Source organism: Salvelinus sp. IW2-2015, linkage group LG11, assembly GCF_002910315.2.
Source record: "Salvelinus sp. IW2-2015 linkage group LG11, ASM291031v2, whole genome shotgun sequence".
Lineage (NCBI taxonomy): Eukaryota > Metazoa > Chordata > Actinopteri > Salmoniformes > Salmonidae > Salvelinus > Salvelinus sp. IW2-2015.
Window position 1 is genome coordinate 9,849,047 of NC_036851.1, and position 18,686 is coordinate 9,867,732.

Genomic DNA, 18,686 nt, shown 5'->3' on the forward strand with positions numbered 1-18,686 from the left:
TGGCAGACAATCAGGCATGTTGAACATAGGCATATTCATTTGTTTTTAAGGTAGATACATGGAGGGCAAATCCTCTTGTCTTCCTGGCTGTGGTTGTTGGGCTGGCTTCCTCACATCTTCCTGCCCATAATTGTCTTTGGCTACTGAAAGCATGAGTCTCAGTGCACCGAATGTTCTAGCTAGAGGTCGACCGATTATGATTTTTCAACGCCGATACCGATTATTGGAGGACCAAAAAAAGCCGATACCGATTAAATCAGATGATTTTTATATATATATATATATATATATTTGACAATATAATGACCGTTACAACAATACTGAATGAACAATGAACACTTATTTTAACTTAATATAATCCATCAATAAAATCAATTTAGCCTCAAATAAATAATGAAATATGTTCAATTTGGTTTAAATAATGCAAAAACAGTGTTGGAGAAGAAAGTAAAAGTGCAATATGTGTCATGTAAAAAAGCTAACGTTTAAGTTCCTTGATCAGAACATGAGAACATATGAAAGCTGGGGGTTCAAAATTCCCAGTTAAGAAGTTTTAGGTTGTAGTTATTATATGAATTATGATGCGTCGACCATCTCTCTATACCATTTGTATTTCATAACCTTTGACTATTGGATGTTCTTATAGTCACTTTAGTATTGCCAGCCTAATCTCGGGAGTTGATAGGCTTGAAGTCATAAACAGCGCTGTGCTTCAAGCATTGCTAAGAGCTGCTGGCAAACGCAGGAAAGTGCTGTTTGAATGAATGCTTACGAGTCTGCTGCTGCCTACCACCGCTCAGTCAGACTTCTCTATCAAGTATCATATCATAGACTTAATTATAACATAATAAGCACAGAAATACGAGCCTTAGGTCATTAATATGGTCAAATCAGGAAACTATCATTTCGAAAACAAAACATTTATTCTTTCAGTGAAATACGGAACCGTTTCGTATTTAATCAAACGGGTGGCAACCCTAAGTCTAAATATTGCTGTTACATTGCACAACCTTCAATGTTACGTCATAATTATGTAAAATTCCGGTCTTTGTCAGGAAGAAATGGTCTTCACACAGTTCGCAACAAGCCAGGCGGCCCAAACTGTTGCATATACCCCGACTCTGCTTGCACTGAACGCAAGAGAAGTGACACAATTTCCATAGTTAATATTGCCTGCTAACATTAATTTATTTTAACTAAATATGGAGGTTTAAAAATATATACTTCTGTGTATTGATTTTAAGAAAGGCGTTGATGTTTATGGTTAGGTACATTTGCGCAGCGATTGGGCTTTTTTCGCGAATGCGCTTTTGTTAAATCATCACCCGTTTGGCGAAGTTGAAGTAGGCTGTGATTCAATGATAAATTCCTAGGCACCGCATTGATTATATGCAACGCAGGACAAGCTTAGATAACCTCGTAATATCATCAACCATGTGTAGTTAACTAGTGATTATGTGAAGATTGATTGTTTTTTTATAAGATAAATTTAATGCTAGCTTGCAACTAACCTTGGCTCCTTGTAGCCACAAGGTCCTTTTGTTGCTGCACTCGCGTAACAGGTGGTCAGCCTGCCACGCAGTTTCCTCGTGGATTGCAATGTAATCGGCCATAATCGGCGTCCAAAAAGGCCGATTACCGATTGTTTTCAAAACTTGAAATCGGCCCTAATTCCCATGCCGATTAATCGGTCGACCTCTAGTTCTAGCCCTGTGGTTACTGTAATGACTGATCAAGCCGACACTCAATTACAGGGACACGTTCACCAATGACGGATACAAAACATGTGTATGTCTTTGCCTGACACAACACACACACACACACACACACACACACACACACACACACCACACACACACACACACACACACACACACACACACACACACACACACACACACACACACACACACACACACACAACACACACACACACACACACACACACACACACACACACACCACAGACACCCCCCCCCCAAAATGGTTTAATTATTCACATTCCTGTGTGCTAGCCAGGCAATGACTACATTTTTCATGAGTGTAGAGTAGAGTACAGACTGTAGCTCTAAGCCCAGGTTATTACTGTAACACGGCCACATAGGAAAATCATACCTGGGAGACAGACACACACTCATAACACACAAGCCGTCTCAGCTTTAAGCATTAGCTCCGTCTCTTACCACAGAGATCATGTGTCAACATAAAAGGAGGCCAGGGAGACCAGTAAAATGCTGTAAAAATGGTTGCTTTATTCAACACCTTCAGATAGAATTACAATATTTCATAGGTAACTAACTGGGTTAAATCCCTACTTTTCCTATGAGGTGATATATGCGTTGGGATTCATGTGGCGTTGTCCTGGTGCTCCTGTGCTCTCTCTGCATTGCCTCCTGCATTCTGATGAAGTCTGGGCGCTAGCATCACACACACACACACACACACACACACACACACACACACACACACACACACACACACACACACACACACACACACACACACACACACACACACACACACCACACACACCACACACACAACACACACACACACACACACACACACACATACTTAACATGCAGAGCGTTCCCTTGTGCATGACAAGCTGAGAAGTGGATCAGATACCAACACACAGGGGAGACAAGATGTATTACACAGAGGACGTTTGCACAGGACTGCAGAGTAAAAGAGCTAATATGCTACTAAACATTACGGTCATTGATTGAATATCCAAACTCTTAGCAACTAAACGTAGCACCTTGCACTCCAACATTTTTTTGAAACTACCCAGCACTGGGTGAATATTGGACAGAACACACATGGGGTTATTTTGACCCAGCCAGTTGGGTCACTTAGTTGGGTTATTGAGCTATGTCCCGACTAGGACAGATTAGAAGACTGGAGGCGTGGCTTAGTAGGGATGTGGCTTTCAGATAATTATTTTTGGCCACTGGTGATAGTAAATGTCATCTGTTCAGGGTATTATTAACATAATGAACAGGAATTAGATTTACTCTCACAGGTGGCCAAAAATAACTACCTGAAAGAGACCCCCATACTATTTTTTAAAAATCAGCTACTGCATCAACCCAGCATGAAAGTGGATACAAATCCAACTGATGGTTAAATTAACATGTTTGGTGTGGCCTATTGGGGGCATGGCTTTCAGATAGTTATTTTTGTCCACCCATGAGAGTAAATGCCATTCCTGTTCAAGTTTGTACACTGCAAATTTCAGTTCTGTCAATATTTTTGCCTATTAGATATTTGTATAGAAAATGTATAACATTATTATTTAAATATAAGAAAGTGGTGACTATCCTTAGTCATGTTACGTTTGATACTGGCTCTGAGGCATGCTTCAAAATCATTAAGCAGTTTACGTCGAAGCAGTGTGCCGACAGTGTGTATCACTTCATCAGAAGCACGTGACTAATGACATCCAAAGCTTTGTTTTGTCCACCAACCACCTGTATTGGTTTTGATGGAAGACAAAAAGGTTACCCTGCGCACATGCAACGGCGTGTGTGACGTCATCTATAATAATTTTGCTGTTCAAAGGGACAGAGTGTAATTTAATGGAGGATAGGGGTGATCCAAATTATAAATTTTTTCTCTCTGGGGAGGGTTGTGTGTTTTTTTTATTGGGCACCGGGGACGGTAGTACGTTTTACCCTGGTTTACGTTCGCTATTTGCAGGTTTTACTATCTACTAGTCAAATTTCCCCATCTGCTTGCATGCGCCTCCCCTTTATCAAGGTGTTTTGGTACTTCCCTTATGCACTACGCTTCTCTGTGTGCTAACTTTTACTATACCACTCTTAGAAAGAAAAGGTGCCATGTGGAACCATGTACTGTAGGGTTCTTCGGTTTGTCACCATATGGAACCCTTTGCAGAGGGTTCTACCTAAAACCCTGTATGTAGACTTCTTCATAGAACCCCTGTATATAGTTCTACCTAGAACCCTCTATGAAGGGTTCCACCAGCCTTATTAACCTTTACAATTCAATTATTTATGACAATACATTATCTATCTATCTAGATATATCCATATATATATATATATATATATATCTTATATATATATATAACGCTGGTGGATATACAGTGCATTCGGAAAGTATTCAGACCCCTTGATTTTTCCCACATTTTGACTTATTCTAAAATGGATTAAATTAAACATTTTGCGCATCAATCTACACAGAATAACCAATAATGACAAAGTGACAACAGGTTTTTATAAATGTTGGCAAATTTATAAAAAAAAAAAACTGACATACCTTATTTACATACGTATTCAGACCCTTTACTATGAGACTCGAAGTTGAGCTCAGGTGAATCACATTTCCATTGATCATCCTTGAGATGTTTCTACAACTTGATTGGAGTCAACCTGTGGTAAATTCAATTGATTGGACATGATTTGGAAAGGCACACACCTGTCTATATAAGGTCCCACAGTTGATAGTGCATGTCAGAGCAAAAACAAGCCATGAGGTCGAAGGAATTGTCCATAGAGCTCTGAGACAGAAATGTGCCGCGGCACAGATCTGGGGAAGGGTACCAAAACATTTCTACGGCACTGAAGGTCCCCAAGAACACAATGGCCTCCATCATTCCTAAATGGAAGAAGTTTTGAACCACCAAGACTCTTCCTAGAGCTGGCTGCCCGGCCAAACTGAGCAATCGGGGGAGAAGGGCCTTGGTCAAGGAGGTGACCAAGAACTCGAGTGTCACTCTGACAGAGCTCCAGAGTTCCTCTGTGGAGATGGGAGAACCTTCCAGGAGGACAACCATCTCTGCAGCACTCTACCAACCAGCCCTTTATGGTAGAGCGGCCAGACGGAAGCCATTCCTCAGTTAAAGACACGACAGCTCGCTGGAGTTTGCCAAAAGGCACCTAAAGGACTCTCAGAACATGAGAAACAAGATTCTCTGGAAACCAAGATTGAAATCTTTGGCCTGAATGCCAAGCGCCACATCTGGAGGAAACCTGGCATCATCCCTACAGTGAACCGTGGTGGTGGCAGCATCTTGCTGTGGAAATGTTTTTCAGTGACAGGGACTGGGAGACTAGTCAGGATTGAGTGAAAGAATAACGGAGAAAAGTACAGAGAGATCCTTGATTAAAACCTGTTCCAGAGCACTCAGGATTTCAGACTGGGGCGAAGGCTCACCTTCCAACAAGACAACGACCCTAAGCACACAGCCAAGACAACGCAGGAGTGGCTTCGGGACAAGTCTCAGAATGTCCTTGAGTGGCCCATCCAGAGCCCAGACTTGAACCCGATCAAACATCTCTAGAGAGACCTGAAAATAGCTGTGCAGCAACGCTCCCCATCCAACCTGACAGAGCTTGGGAGGATCTGCAGAGAAGAATGCGAGAAACTCCCCAAATCCAGTTGTGCCAAGCTTGTAGCGTCATACCCAAGAAGACTCAAGGCTGGAATCGCTACCAAAGGTGCTTCAACAAAGTACTGAGTAAAGGGTCTGAATACTTATGTAAATGTGATATTTCAGTTTCTTATTTTTAAATCATTTGCTAAAATCTGTACAAACCTGTTTTTGCTTTATTATGGGGTATTGTGTGTAGATTTATGAGGGGGGAAAAAACTATTTAATCCATTTTAGAATAAGGCTGTAACGTAACAAAATGTGGGAGTCAAGGGAACTGAATACTTTCAGAATAGACTGTATATATACACACACTGAACAAAAATATAAACGCAACGTGCAACAATTTCATTGATTTTACTGAGCTGAAGTTCATAATGAGGAAATCAGAAATGAGGAAATCAGAAATTTAGGCGCTAATAATATTGATTTCACATGACTGGGAATACAGATATGCAATACAGATATGTATCTGTTGGTCACAGATACATTAAATAAAATGCCATCAATAAAATGCAATCGTGTTCGTTGTCCGTAGCTTTTGCCTGCCCATACCATAACGCCACTGCCACCATGGGGCACTCACTTCACAATGTTGACATCAGCAAACCGCTCACCCATACGATACCATACACGTGGTCGAAGGCCGGTTAAACGTACTGCTAAATTCTCTAAAACAACGTTGGAGGTGGTTTATGGTAGAGAAATTAACAATTCTGTGGCAACAGCTTTGGTAGACATTCCTGCAGTCAGCGTGCCAATTGCACACTCCCTCAAAACTTGAGCCATCTGTGGCATTGTGTTGTGTGACAAAACTGCACATTTTAGAGTGGCTTTTTATGTCCCCAGCACAAGGTGCACCTGTTTAATGATCATGCTGTTTTATCAGCTTCTTGATATGCCACACTTGTCAGGTGGATGGATTATCTTGGCTAAGGAGAATTGCTCACTAACATGGATGTGAACACAGTTCTGGACCATTTCCGGAGACCTTCTCCCTTACCTCACCTCCCTTACCTCACCTCGCTCATCAACTCATCCCTGACCGCTGGCTACGTCCCTTCCGTCTTCAAGAGAGCGAGAGTTGCACCCCTTCTGAAAAAACCTACACTCGATCCTTCCGATGTCAACAACTACAGACCAGTATCCCTTCTTTCTTTTCTCTCCAAAACTCTTGAACGTGCCGTCCTTGGCCAGCTCTCCCGCTATCTCTCTCAGAATGACCTTCTTGATCCAAATCAGTCAGGTTTCAAGACTAGTCATTCAACTGAGACTGCTCTTCTCTGTRTCACGGAGGCGCTCCGCACTGCTAAAGCTAACTCTCTCTCCTCTGCTCTCATCCTTCTAGACCCGGGGTGTCAAACTCATTTCGCATCGTGGGCCACATACGGCCTAGGGAGATGTCAGTGGGCCGGACCAATTAAAATTATACCATACTCTGCTATAAATAACCAAAATATCATGTTTTCCTTGTTTTTGGTGTAAAGAAGCACAAGAACATTAGGAAAATATTGAAATTTAATGAACTGTCCTTTTACAAAACATTTCATGAAACACCTCATATTTCTTAGACAAATGTGCAATTTACTTTTATCATTCACAAATATGCATTGCACTGATCCACTGATTGTACAAAGGCACAAAACTTTAATTGGTACTGAAAAATATAGTAATGCCTTTAAGATTAAATGAGACTTTTAAAGAAAGGATTTTTAAACCACTTACACATCGCATATAAAATCTAAATGTCACCTGCGTACACCTTACAAACTAAGGAGAGTGATTTTAAATGTGTAATGAAGAAAGTGTTCGCCTGTCCTGTAAATCTGTAAACTTCATACATGAAACATACATACACATACAATACATACTGAAAATTTATGGAGTTGTATGAACAGTAGAATTCCATCACACAACTTTGTTTGAAGCTGCTGACTAACATTAAAGTGCACATTTTTTTTAAATCACCACAGTAAGGATTCATCTTCACGAGCTGTATTCTTTCAATGCAAACAGTATCTAAGGCAGCATTTTAAAGGTGTTAGTCTAGTCTGGACTTGTATTTGTTCTGAAACTTGGCATCTTTTGGCCTGTACAAGTGCATCAACACCAGGTGTCATGTCCTGACTAGCTGTCACTTTCAGAATGTCATTTAAGTGCTTGTTTGTGAGCCTTGAACGCATTTTTGAACGCATGAAAGTTGACTGCTGTTTCCTCAGACCCGCCAGCAATTCGTTAATCTTATTTCTTCTCAGTTGTCCTTGCAAGCCGTCATATTTTTCGCTGTGATGAGTCTCGTAGTGGCGTCGAATATTATATTCCTTCAATACCGAAACTTGTTGCAAACAACCAAGCACGAAGGTTTTCCGTGCATCTCTGTAAATAAATAGGACGTGGTCCATTTTTCTTTGAAAATTCTACACTCCTTATCTACTTTTCTCCGTTTGGATAACGACATTTTGGCTAATGAGGGTGTAGCGGGAGGTAGAGACCAAGGTATTAACAACGTCGTAACAAGCAGCAGATGGCGCATTGATACCGTCTGCTGTTTTCAGTCTGTCTCAGTGATGCAGCTTGTCTTCTACTCTGATGGAAGAGTGCGCCCAGCGGATAATCCATGAATTGCAGCGAATTAAAAAATATTAATTCCATGTCTTTTATGCATTTTTTCCACTTTCAAATTATCCTGCGGGCCTGATCGGACCTCCTTGGGGGCCGGTTCCGGCGCGGGCCGTATGTTTGACACCCCTGTTCTAGACCTATCGGCTGCCTTTGATACTGTGAACCATCAGATCCTCCTCTCCACCCTCTCCGAGTTGGGCATCTCCGGCGGCGGCCCACGCTTGGATTGCGTCCTACCTGACAGGTCGCTCCTACCAGGTGGCGTGGCGAGAATCTGTCTCCGCACCACGTGCTCTCCACCATTGGTGTCCCCCAGGGCTCTGTTCTAGGCCTCTCCTATTCTCGCTATACACCAAGTCACTTGGCTCTGTCATATCCTCACATGGCCTCTCCTATCATTGCTATGCAGACGACACACAATTAATCTTCTCCTTTCCCCCCTCTGATAACCAGGTGGCGAATCGCATCTCTGCATGTCTGGCAGACATATCAGTGTGGATGACGGATCACCACCTCAAGCTGAACTCGGCAAGACGGAGCTGCTCTTCCTCCGGGGAAGGACTGCCCGTTCCATGATCTCGCCATCACGGTTGACAACTCCATTGTGTCCTCCTCCCAGAGCGCTAAGAACCTTGGCGTGATCCTGGACAACACCCTGTCGTTCTCAACTCACATCAAGGCGGTGACCCGTTCCTGTAGGTTCATGCTCTACAACATTCGCAGAGTACGACCCTGCCTCACACAGGAAGCGGCGCAGGTCCTAATCCAGGACTTGTCATCTCCCGTCTGGATTACTGCAACTCGCTGTTGGCTGGGCTCCCTGCCTGTGCCATTAAACCCCTACAACTCATCCAGAACGCGCAGCCCGTCTGGTGTTCAACTTCCCAAGTTCTCACGTCACCCCGCTCCTCCGCTCTCTCCACTGGCTTCCAGTTGAAGCTCGCATCTGCTCAAGACCATGGGCTTGCCTACGGGCTGTGAGGGGAACGGCACCTCCGTACCTTCAGGCTCTGATCAGGCCCTACACCCAAACAAGGGCACTGCGTTCATCCACCTCTGGCCTGCTCGCCTCCCTACCTCTGAGGAAGTACAGTTCCCGCTCAGCCCAGTCAAAACTGTTCGCTGCTCTGGCACCCAATGGTGGAACAAACTCCCTCAGACGCCAGGTCAGCGGAGTCAATCACCACCTTCCGGAGACACCCTGAAACCCCACCTCTTTAAGGAATACCTAGGATAGGATAAAGTAATCCTCCTAACCCCCCCCCTCCCCCTTAAATGAGTTAGATGCACTATTGTAAAGTGGTTGTTCCACTGGATATCATAAGGTAATGCACCAATTTGTAAGTCGCTCTGGATAAGAGCGTCTGCTAAATGACTTAAATGTAAATGTAACACATTCGTGCACAACATTTGAGAGAAATACGCTTTTTGTGCGTATGGAAACTTTCTTTGTTCTTTTATTTCAGCTCATGAAACAAGAGACAAATACTTTACATGTTGCATTTATGTTTTTGTTATATATATATTTATATTATATACTGTATATACAGTTGAAGTCAGAAGTTTACGTACACCTTAGCCAAGTACATTTAAACTCAGTTTTTACAATTCCTGACATTTAATCCTAGTAAAAATTCCCTGTCTTAGGTCAGTTAAGATCACCACTTTATTTTAAGAATGTGAAATGTCAGAATAATAGAAGAGAGAATGATTTATTTCAGCTTTTATTTATTTCATCACATTCCCAGTGGGTCAGAAGTTTACATACACTCAATTAGTATTTGGTAGCATTGCCTTTAATGTGTTTAACTTGGGTCAAATGTTTCGGGTAGCCTTCCACAAACTTCCCACAATAAGTCGGGTGCATTTTGGCCCATTCCACCTGACAGAGCTGGTGTAACTGAGTCAGGTTTGTAGGCCTCCTTGCTCGCACATGCTTTTTCAGTTCTGTAAACAATTGTTGGAAAAATGACTTGTGTCATGCACAAAGTAGATGTCCTAACCGACTTTCCAAAACTATAGTTTGTTAACAAGAAATTTGTGGAGTGGTTGAAAAACGAGTTTTAATGACTCCAACCTAAGTGTATGTAAACTTTCGACTTCAAGTGTATATGTAAAACAAATTGTGACAAAACCATCAGTAGGCCTAGAGTTGAAAATGCGATGCAAACCCATTTAACTTGTATTTTTTATTCGGTTCATGGGAACCAAGATGGAATAAGGAGGATATCCGGAATCCTCCAACCAGCATTTTTGTCTATTATTGCGGTGTTGAACATGATAATGAAGTGCCTACGTCAGTATGCTTTGTTAATTGGTTATGTGGTGCATTGGCAGAGAAACCTGTTGGTGGAAAATGTGTTGCATATATTCTATATAATTAGAAATATGGCATCAAAATGTAGAATATCAGATTTCCCACTAGCTGATCATTGGTGGTAGTGTAATGAAACAGGCAGGATGAGTGAGTTTGTCTATGGTGGTCGGCGAACCATCAAACTTCTGGCCCGTAGCCCTGCGTGGGATCGACTGTGCCACAAAAGCATACTGAAGTGACAAAGTCAATATCAACATTTATAAACACAGGGTTGCTAAAGTTATTATTATTTGTCCTCGTAAACATTATTTTGAGTTAATTCTATGAGGGGAGAGGGTGTTAAATACGTTTTACAGTACAGGGGGAGGGTCATGGGAAACTATTGTTAATGTTGGGGGGGTGCATTATAAAAAAAAATGTTTTATGACACCTTGAGTTGGACCGGCTACAAAAGCATCAGTGCTCACCCTTAACATGTGCTGACGACACAACAGAACAGATGAACATGAACGTTCCTGTTAGCACCTAAAGAGTTGTCAATACGCCACACTGTCAGCATCACTGATGTCATTGTCATCGTAACACATTATCCCCAACACTGTTCCTGACTTGAGTGACATCAAATCAAATCCAAATCAAATTTTATTTGTCACATACACATGGTTAGCAGATGTTAATGCGAGTGTAGCGATGCTTGTGCTTCTAGTTCCGACAATGCAGTAATAACCAACAAGTAATCTAACCTAACAATTCCACAACTACTACCTTATACACACAAGTGTAAGGGATAAGAATATTACATAAAGATATATGAATGAGGGATGGTACAGAACGGCATAGGCAAGATGCAGTAGATGTAGTAGAGTACATACATATGAGATGAGTAATGTAGGGTATGTAAACATAAAGTGGCATAGTTTAAAGTGGCTAGTGATACATGTATTACATAAAGATGGCAAGATGCAGTAGATGATATAGAGTACAGTATATACATATACATATGAGATGAGTAATGTAGGGTATGTAAACATTATATTAAGTGGAATTGTTTAAAGTGGCTGGTGATACATTTTTACATAATTTCCATCAATTCCCATTATTAAAGTGGCTGGAGTTGAGTCAGTATGTTGGCAGCGCCACTAAATGTTAGTGGTGGCTGTTTAACAGTCTGATGGCCTTGAGATAGAAGCTGTTTTTCAGTCTCTCGGTCCCTGCTTTGATGCACCTATACTGACCTCGCCTTCTGGATGATAGCGGGGTGAACAGGCAGTGGCTCGGGTGGTTGTTGTCCTTGATGATCTTTATGGCCTTCCTGTGACATCGGGTGGTGTAGGTGTCCATCAGAAGAATGCTCAGGTTTGTTTTCCTTCCCGATCAGGATCATCCATGAGGATGGCTACTCAGAAGATGAGTGTAAGCAGTACATAGCTGTGGTCTACAGCAACACCATCCAGTCCATCATGGCTATCATCAAGGCCATGGGCAATCTCAAGATTGACTACACAGAAGCCGCCAGAGAGGTAAGACCCACACACAAACACACATTTGGGCATGTTTTTTATGCTCCTCTGTTTCTGCAGTCAGATAATTAGAGAAGACGTCCAGCTTTGCCTCTACACATCCACTAGAGCTCTTGAGTTACCATGTCCTGGGCCTTAAAGACAAGGTTAGTCACTGTCATCCATAATCCCATGCTCGATCCAAGGAGCCATTTCATGTACTAAGATAGTTTGAAAAGAACAGCCAATAGGAAATTGTGTGTACCATCATGCAACCATTGACATACCCCACCCTTCAGTCTGGCCCCCCATTAATGAGCACACGAAGGTCTTGCAACTTTCCATGAGAACATTTCCCCAGGTGACTGAGTTGATTCCACAGGAGCTGGATCCTGTATAGATCCCATATATATAAAGATATAGATAGATAAATAAGTGTGTTATTTGAAAAAAATATATATATTTTTTTTACCAAATGCAGCTAGTTTGCAGTCTTTCCAGCTTCAGTTTGAAGTGATTATTTTAGCTGTGTTGTTGGCTAGTTCCTCTGAACAACATTGTCCTGACGAGAGAGCACATTGTCTATGTCAGGCCAAATTGTACATCATTAGCTCATTTTTATGGATGTATCTAAATAAATGTCACTAGAAAACATCTTAAACAAACGCAAACGCAGCTTCTTTACTGTTATTCTGGCTGCACTGTTTGACGTGCCTGAAAGGTTAGCCGTAGTTGGCTAGCTACAGTAGCAAGCAAGGAATAAGAAGGTTGCCAGCCAGTATGGCAATTGAACATTTAGAACGAACGTCCATTGATACAGAACAAAAAAAGTTAGCAACTGTTTGTGTCGGGACTATATCATGTGGAAGGATGAAATAGTATGAATAAATTCACAAAATAAAGTTTTTATGCAAATATGTCAATCATTATTTGAAAATGTTGCTAAACCGTTGTATAAAAGTGATAATTCCGTCAAAGCCGGTGTTTGGAGGATATATTGGCACGGTTTTCCGGCCCTCAACTTTACTTAAGTAAAGTTACTCTTTTCAATTGTGATATCATCATATTCAAATGTACAGTACCAGTCAAAAGTTTGAACACACCTACTCATTCAAGGGTTTTTCTCAATTTTTACTACATTGTTGAATAATAATACAAAACTATGAAATAACACATATGGAATCACCAAGAAAGTGTTAAACAAATCAACATTTATTTTATATTTGAGATTCTTCAAAGTAGCCAACCTTTGCCTGGATGACAGCTAAGCAAAGAGAAACGACAGTCCATCATTACTTTAAGACATGAAGGTCAGTCAATCCGGAAGCTTTCATGAACTTCTTCAAGTGCAGTCGCAAAAAGCATCAAGCGCTATGATGAAACTGTTTCTCATGAGGTACGCCAAAGGAAAGTCAGACCCAGAGTTACCTCTGCTGCAGAGGATAACTTCATTAGAGTTAACTGCACCTCAGATTGCAGCCCAAATAAATGCTTCACAGAGTTCAAGTAACAGACACATCTCAACATAAACTGTTCAGAGGAGACTGTGAATCAGGCCTTCATGGTTGAATTGCTGCAAAGAAACCACTACTAAAAGACACCAATAATAAGAAGAGACTTGCTTGGGCCAATAAACATGAGCAATGGATGTTAGACCGGTGGAAATATGTCCTTTGGTCTGATGAGTCCAAATGTGAGATTTTTGGTTCCAACCGCCGTGTCTTTGTGAGACGCAGAGTAGGTGAATGGATGATCTCAGCATGTGTGGTTCCCACCGTGAAGCATGGAGGAGGAGGTGTGATGTGTGGGGGTGCTTTTCTGGTGACACTGTCTGTGATTTATTTAGAATTCAAGGCACACTCAACCAACATGGCTACCACAGCATTCTTCAGCGATGCGCATCTCATCTGGTTTGCGCATAGTGGGAATATCATTTGTTTTTCAACAGGACAATGACCCAACACACCTCCAGGCTTTGTAAGGGCTATTTGACCAAGTAGGAGAGTGATGGAGTGCTGGATCAGATGACCTGGCCTCCACAATCACCCGACCTCAACCTAATTGAAGTGGTTTAGGATGAGTTGGACCGCAGAGTGAAGGAAAAGCAGCCAACAAGTGCTCAGCATATGTGGGAACTCCTTGTTGGAAACGCATTCCAGGTGAAGTTGGTTGAGAGAATGCCAAGAGTGTGCAAAGCTGTCATCAAGGCAAAGGGTGGCTACTTTGAAGAATCTAAAATATATTTTGATTTGCTTAACACTTTTTTGGTTACTACATGATTACATATGTGTTATTTCATAGTTTTTATGTCTTCACTATTATTCTGCAATGTAGAAAATAGTAAAAATAAAGAAAATTGAACGAGTAAGTGTGCCCAAACTTTTGACTGGTACTGTAAGTATATTGAATTGAATCGCCATAGCAAAGAAATAGAATGGGTTTCAAATCAACGCTGCTGCTCTTATCAACCAAATATTCTAAATTCCAACATTCAACATTGCTTTGGTTGATTTAGCATTTTATTAGTTAGAATTGCCTTGACAATGGACAACTATTAATGGATGTCTTGTGCACGGTTGCAAACACACACAACACACACACACACACACACACCACACACACACACACACACACACACACACACACACACACACACACACACACACACACACACACACACACACACACACACCAACCACAGTGCTCAGGGAGATGGAGAGAGAGAATGAGGAGGTTTAGAGAGTGAGTGGGAGAGAGGAGTTTGAGGCTGTGAGTGGATTTTCCTGCCTCCATGGGGGCCATGCAGGCTTGATAATGAAGAAACATGAAGTGTGCTGAAAAAGGAAAAGGTGGCACTCGGACTGAGCTGTTTATTGGAAGGGGTTTATTTAAAACTGCTGGCAGGACACATTTCACGAGCAGATTTCCTTAGCAGTGTGTAAACACTGTGCACCTCAAAAAACAATGCTGCTGCTGTAACGGCAGCCTTCCTCCTCTTCACGAGAAGAGAGGGTGTAACAGGGATCGGACCAACACGCAGAGTAGCCAGTGCTCAACATGTTTAATAAAACAAAACAGTGAACACTTACAACGATACAAAATAACAAAATGTGGCAAACCGATACAGCCCTATCTGGTGCAGCGAAAACACAAAGACAGGAAACAACCACCCACAAACCCCAACACAAAACAAGCCACCTATATATGATTCCCCCCAATCAGAGACGACACAAAACATCTGCCTCTGATTGAGAACCATATTAGGCCAAACATAGAAACGGACAAACAAGACACACAACATAGAATGCCCACCCAGCTCACGTCCTGACCAACACTAAAACAAGCACAACACACAAGAACTATGGTCAGAACGTGACAGCTGCTGGGTTGTTCCACCAATTAGTTGCCTTTTGAATCGTGTAAGAAAAAAAAAATCTCAAGAGGTTAAATAAATAAAAATACTATAATGCCTATTAAGTGCCAAATAAAGTAACAGGGTTGACTGTAACAGGGTTGATGACTTCATCTTAAATCATCTATAAATCCCCTTGTAACAGGGGGAACGGAAGTTTGTTTTGTGCAAAAATGGTTTATTTGTTAAAACATTTCTAGCCTTTCTATCAATGGGTAACAGTGTTATGCTCGACTCGCTCAGTTTTCCACCACAAAACAGCAGACAATTGCCTATAAGAGTAGAACCAGTTCACCTGCTTTTACATTTTAGGATTTGACTATTAGATGTTCATCTTTCTTTTGAAAAAAATATTTAAAAAGGAACAGTTTCACCGTATTAAAACTAGAGTTCAGTTCACGTAACAGGGTTGACCTAAAAAATTCGGGACATGTTGTTCTTTCTACTTTAATGAAATGAATCACTAATCACATTAAATAAATAATAATCTTTAGAAATGACTTTGTCAAAGCAACAAAATAACTAGGGCTTTACAATGATGGTGAAAATGTTGGGATTAAGTGGGTTAAAATCTTCCCAGAAGTCACAGAGGTTGCACAGAGGGACGAGGTCAAAATGCTGAAATTTGTCTTTATTTTTTATTTTTTTATTTTTTTTAACCTTTATTTAACCAGGTAGGCAAGTTGAGAACAAGTTCTCATTTAAAATTGCGACCTGGCCAAGATAAAGCAAAGCAGTTCGACACATACAACAACACAGAGTTACACATGGAGTAAAACAAACATACAGTCAATAATACAGTACACAAATAAGTCTATATACAATGTGAGCAAATGAGATGAGATAAGGGAGGTAAAGGCAAAAAATGCCATTGTGGCGAAGTAAATACAATATAGCAAGTAAAACACTGGAATGGTAGATTTGCAGTGGAAGAATGTGCAAAGTAGAAATAGAAATAATGGGGTGCAAAGGAGCAAAATGAATAAATAAATAAATACAGTAGGGGAAGAGGTAGTTGTTTGGGCTAAATTATAGATGGGCTATGTACAGGTGCAGTAATCTGTGAGCTGCTCTGACAGCTGGTGCTTAAAAGCTAGTGAGGGAGATAAGTGTTTCCAGTTTCAGAGATTTTTGTAGTTCGTTCCAGTCATTGGCAGCAGAGAACTGTAAGGAGAGGCGGCCAAAGGATGAATTGGTTATACACTACATGGCCAAAAGTATGTGGCCACCAATTCATGTTAGTGGATTTGGCTATTTCAGCCACACCTGTTGCTGACAAGTGTATACAATTGAGCACACAACCATGCAATCTCCATAGACAGACATTGAAAGTAGAATGGCCCGTACTGAAGAGCTCAGTGACTTTCAACAAGCCACTATCATAGGATGCCACCTTTCCAACAAGTAAGTTTGTCAAATTTCTGCCCTGCTGCCCCGGGCAACTGTAAGTGCTGTTATTGTGAAGTGGAAACGTCTAGGAGTAACACTCATTACCGAGTTCCAAACTGCTTCTGGAAGCAACGTCAGCACAAAAACTGTTAATCTGGAGCTTCATGAAATGGGTTTCCATGGCCGAGCAGCCACGCACAAGCCTAAGATCACCATGCGCAATGCCAAGGGTCGGCTGGCATAAAGCTCGCTGCCATTGGACTCTGGAGTGATGAGTCACTCTTTACCATCTGGCAGTCCGACGAACTAATCTGGGTTTGGCAGATGCCAGGAGAATGCTACTTTATGCAATTCATAGTGCCAACTGTAAAGTTTGGTGGAGGAGGAATAATGGTCTGGGGCTATTTTTTATGGTTTGGGCTCAGCCCCTTAGTTCCAGTGAAGGGAAATCTTAACATTACAGCATACAATGACATTCTAGATGATTTTGTGCTTCCAACTAAAGTGGCAACAGTTTGGGGAAGGCCTTTTTTTGTTTCAGCATAACAATGCCCCCGTGCACAAAGTGAGGTCCATACAGAAATGTTTTGTCGAGATCGGTGTGTAAGAACTTGACTGGCCTGCACAGAGCTCTGACCTCAACCCCATCAAACACTTTTTGGATGAATTGGAACGCCGACTTCAAGCCAGGCGTAATTTCCCAACATCAGTGCCCGACCTCACTAATGCTTTTGTGGATGAATGGAAGCAAGTCCCCGCAGCAATGTTCCAATATCGAGTGGAAAGCCTTCCCAGAAGAGTGGAGGCTGTTATAGCAGCAAATGGGGACCAACTCCATATTAATACCCATGATTTTGAAATTAGATGTTCGACAAGCAGGTATCCACATACTTTTGACCATGTAGTGTATATAGAGTTTTCCATGTGGTCTATATTAAAGGGCAATTCATTTACTATAACAGGCTTTTCAAATTAAATATTTGTGCACAATGTCAACTTAAAATATCAAAGGGATGCAGAAGAACCTCATTTCGTGGAATGACCCTGATGCTGCTACCTGCAAATGCATCATGCAGCCCAGACAATGCTGGATAGAAGTAGTTTGCTTCAGTTTGATCTTTTTTACTTCATCGATGTATCTGGAAACTTGGGGAGTTTGCTGTTCATCAACATCAAACAATGACTACCTCAGGCTGATAAGGAAGGCTTAATTCCCAACCCATCTTCAAGTCTTTCTTCTTATTTACAGACCCATACACACACACACTCACACACAGCTTCGGAGGTCTCACCTGTCACACCCAATGAGTCAGCAGTAAGAGCAAATCCAGTCCAGTGCTACCATGCAGAGGGCTCAGCCTGTGAACAAACTGTCAGTGTGTTTCTCAAAGAGAGCAAGCTCCAGTGTATGACCGTATATATTAGAGGGCTTCAGTCTTGAGTCTGTAGCTGTAGGATGCGTGGACGTGCTTTATAACTGTACTCTAGTCTTCACATGGCCTGAGGGGAGGGTCTAACAGGGATGACTAGAGAGTCTGCCTTGGTTTTTAAGGGAGGATGGATGGGTACGCTCCTCTGTGTTTTCAGACCATCCTTCATACAGTGTGTCGTTGGACCTAATGATACTTACTCTGTCTCCTATGCAGGCAATTAGTGCACCGGCTGCCACAAACATGCTCTCATACAGTACATTCAGACAACATTTACGTATAGACAGTGATGCACAAGAACACACAGAGAACAGTGCATGGACACACACACACTTGTGTGCATACACACACACACACACATACTTGTGCCCAGAATTGGCTCAGTGAGTCATCCTAAGCCCAGTGCCCAGAGAGGAAATCTTGCCTCCATATGCTGTGTTATTTCATTTCATTTGCTTTGCCATTTCATATCAGAGAAAGATGCCCAAAACACAGGCCAAAAATCCTCTGTGAACTGCACTCCGAGGCTATTAAACTGTAGTTTTGTGTTTTTATATTCATTTTTATTTCTATTCGTTTTAAGATTTGATTTGAAATTCAGTTTAGTTTCAGTTTGTTT

At 41.7% G+C, this 18,686-nt stretch overlaps 1 protein-coding gene across 1 annotated transcript in view; it reads left to right on the top strand.

Moving 5' to 3' along the window:
- Positions 1-18,686, top strand: part of LOC111969763 (guanine nucleotide-binding protein G(i) subunit alpha-2) — a 152,778-nt gene that overhangs the window by 107,135 nt on the left and 26,957 nt on the right. Inside the window, exon 3 of the mRNA XM_023996010.2 lies at positions 11,716-11,857. Coding sequence (XP_023851778.1) covers positions 11,716-11,857 — 142 coding nt within the window. The remainder of the gene's footprint in view (positions 1-11,715; positions 11,858-18,686) is intronic.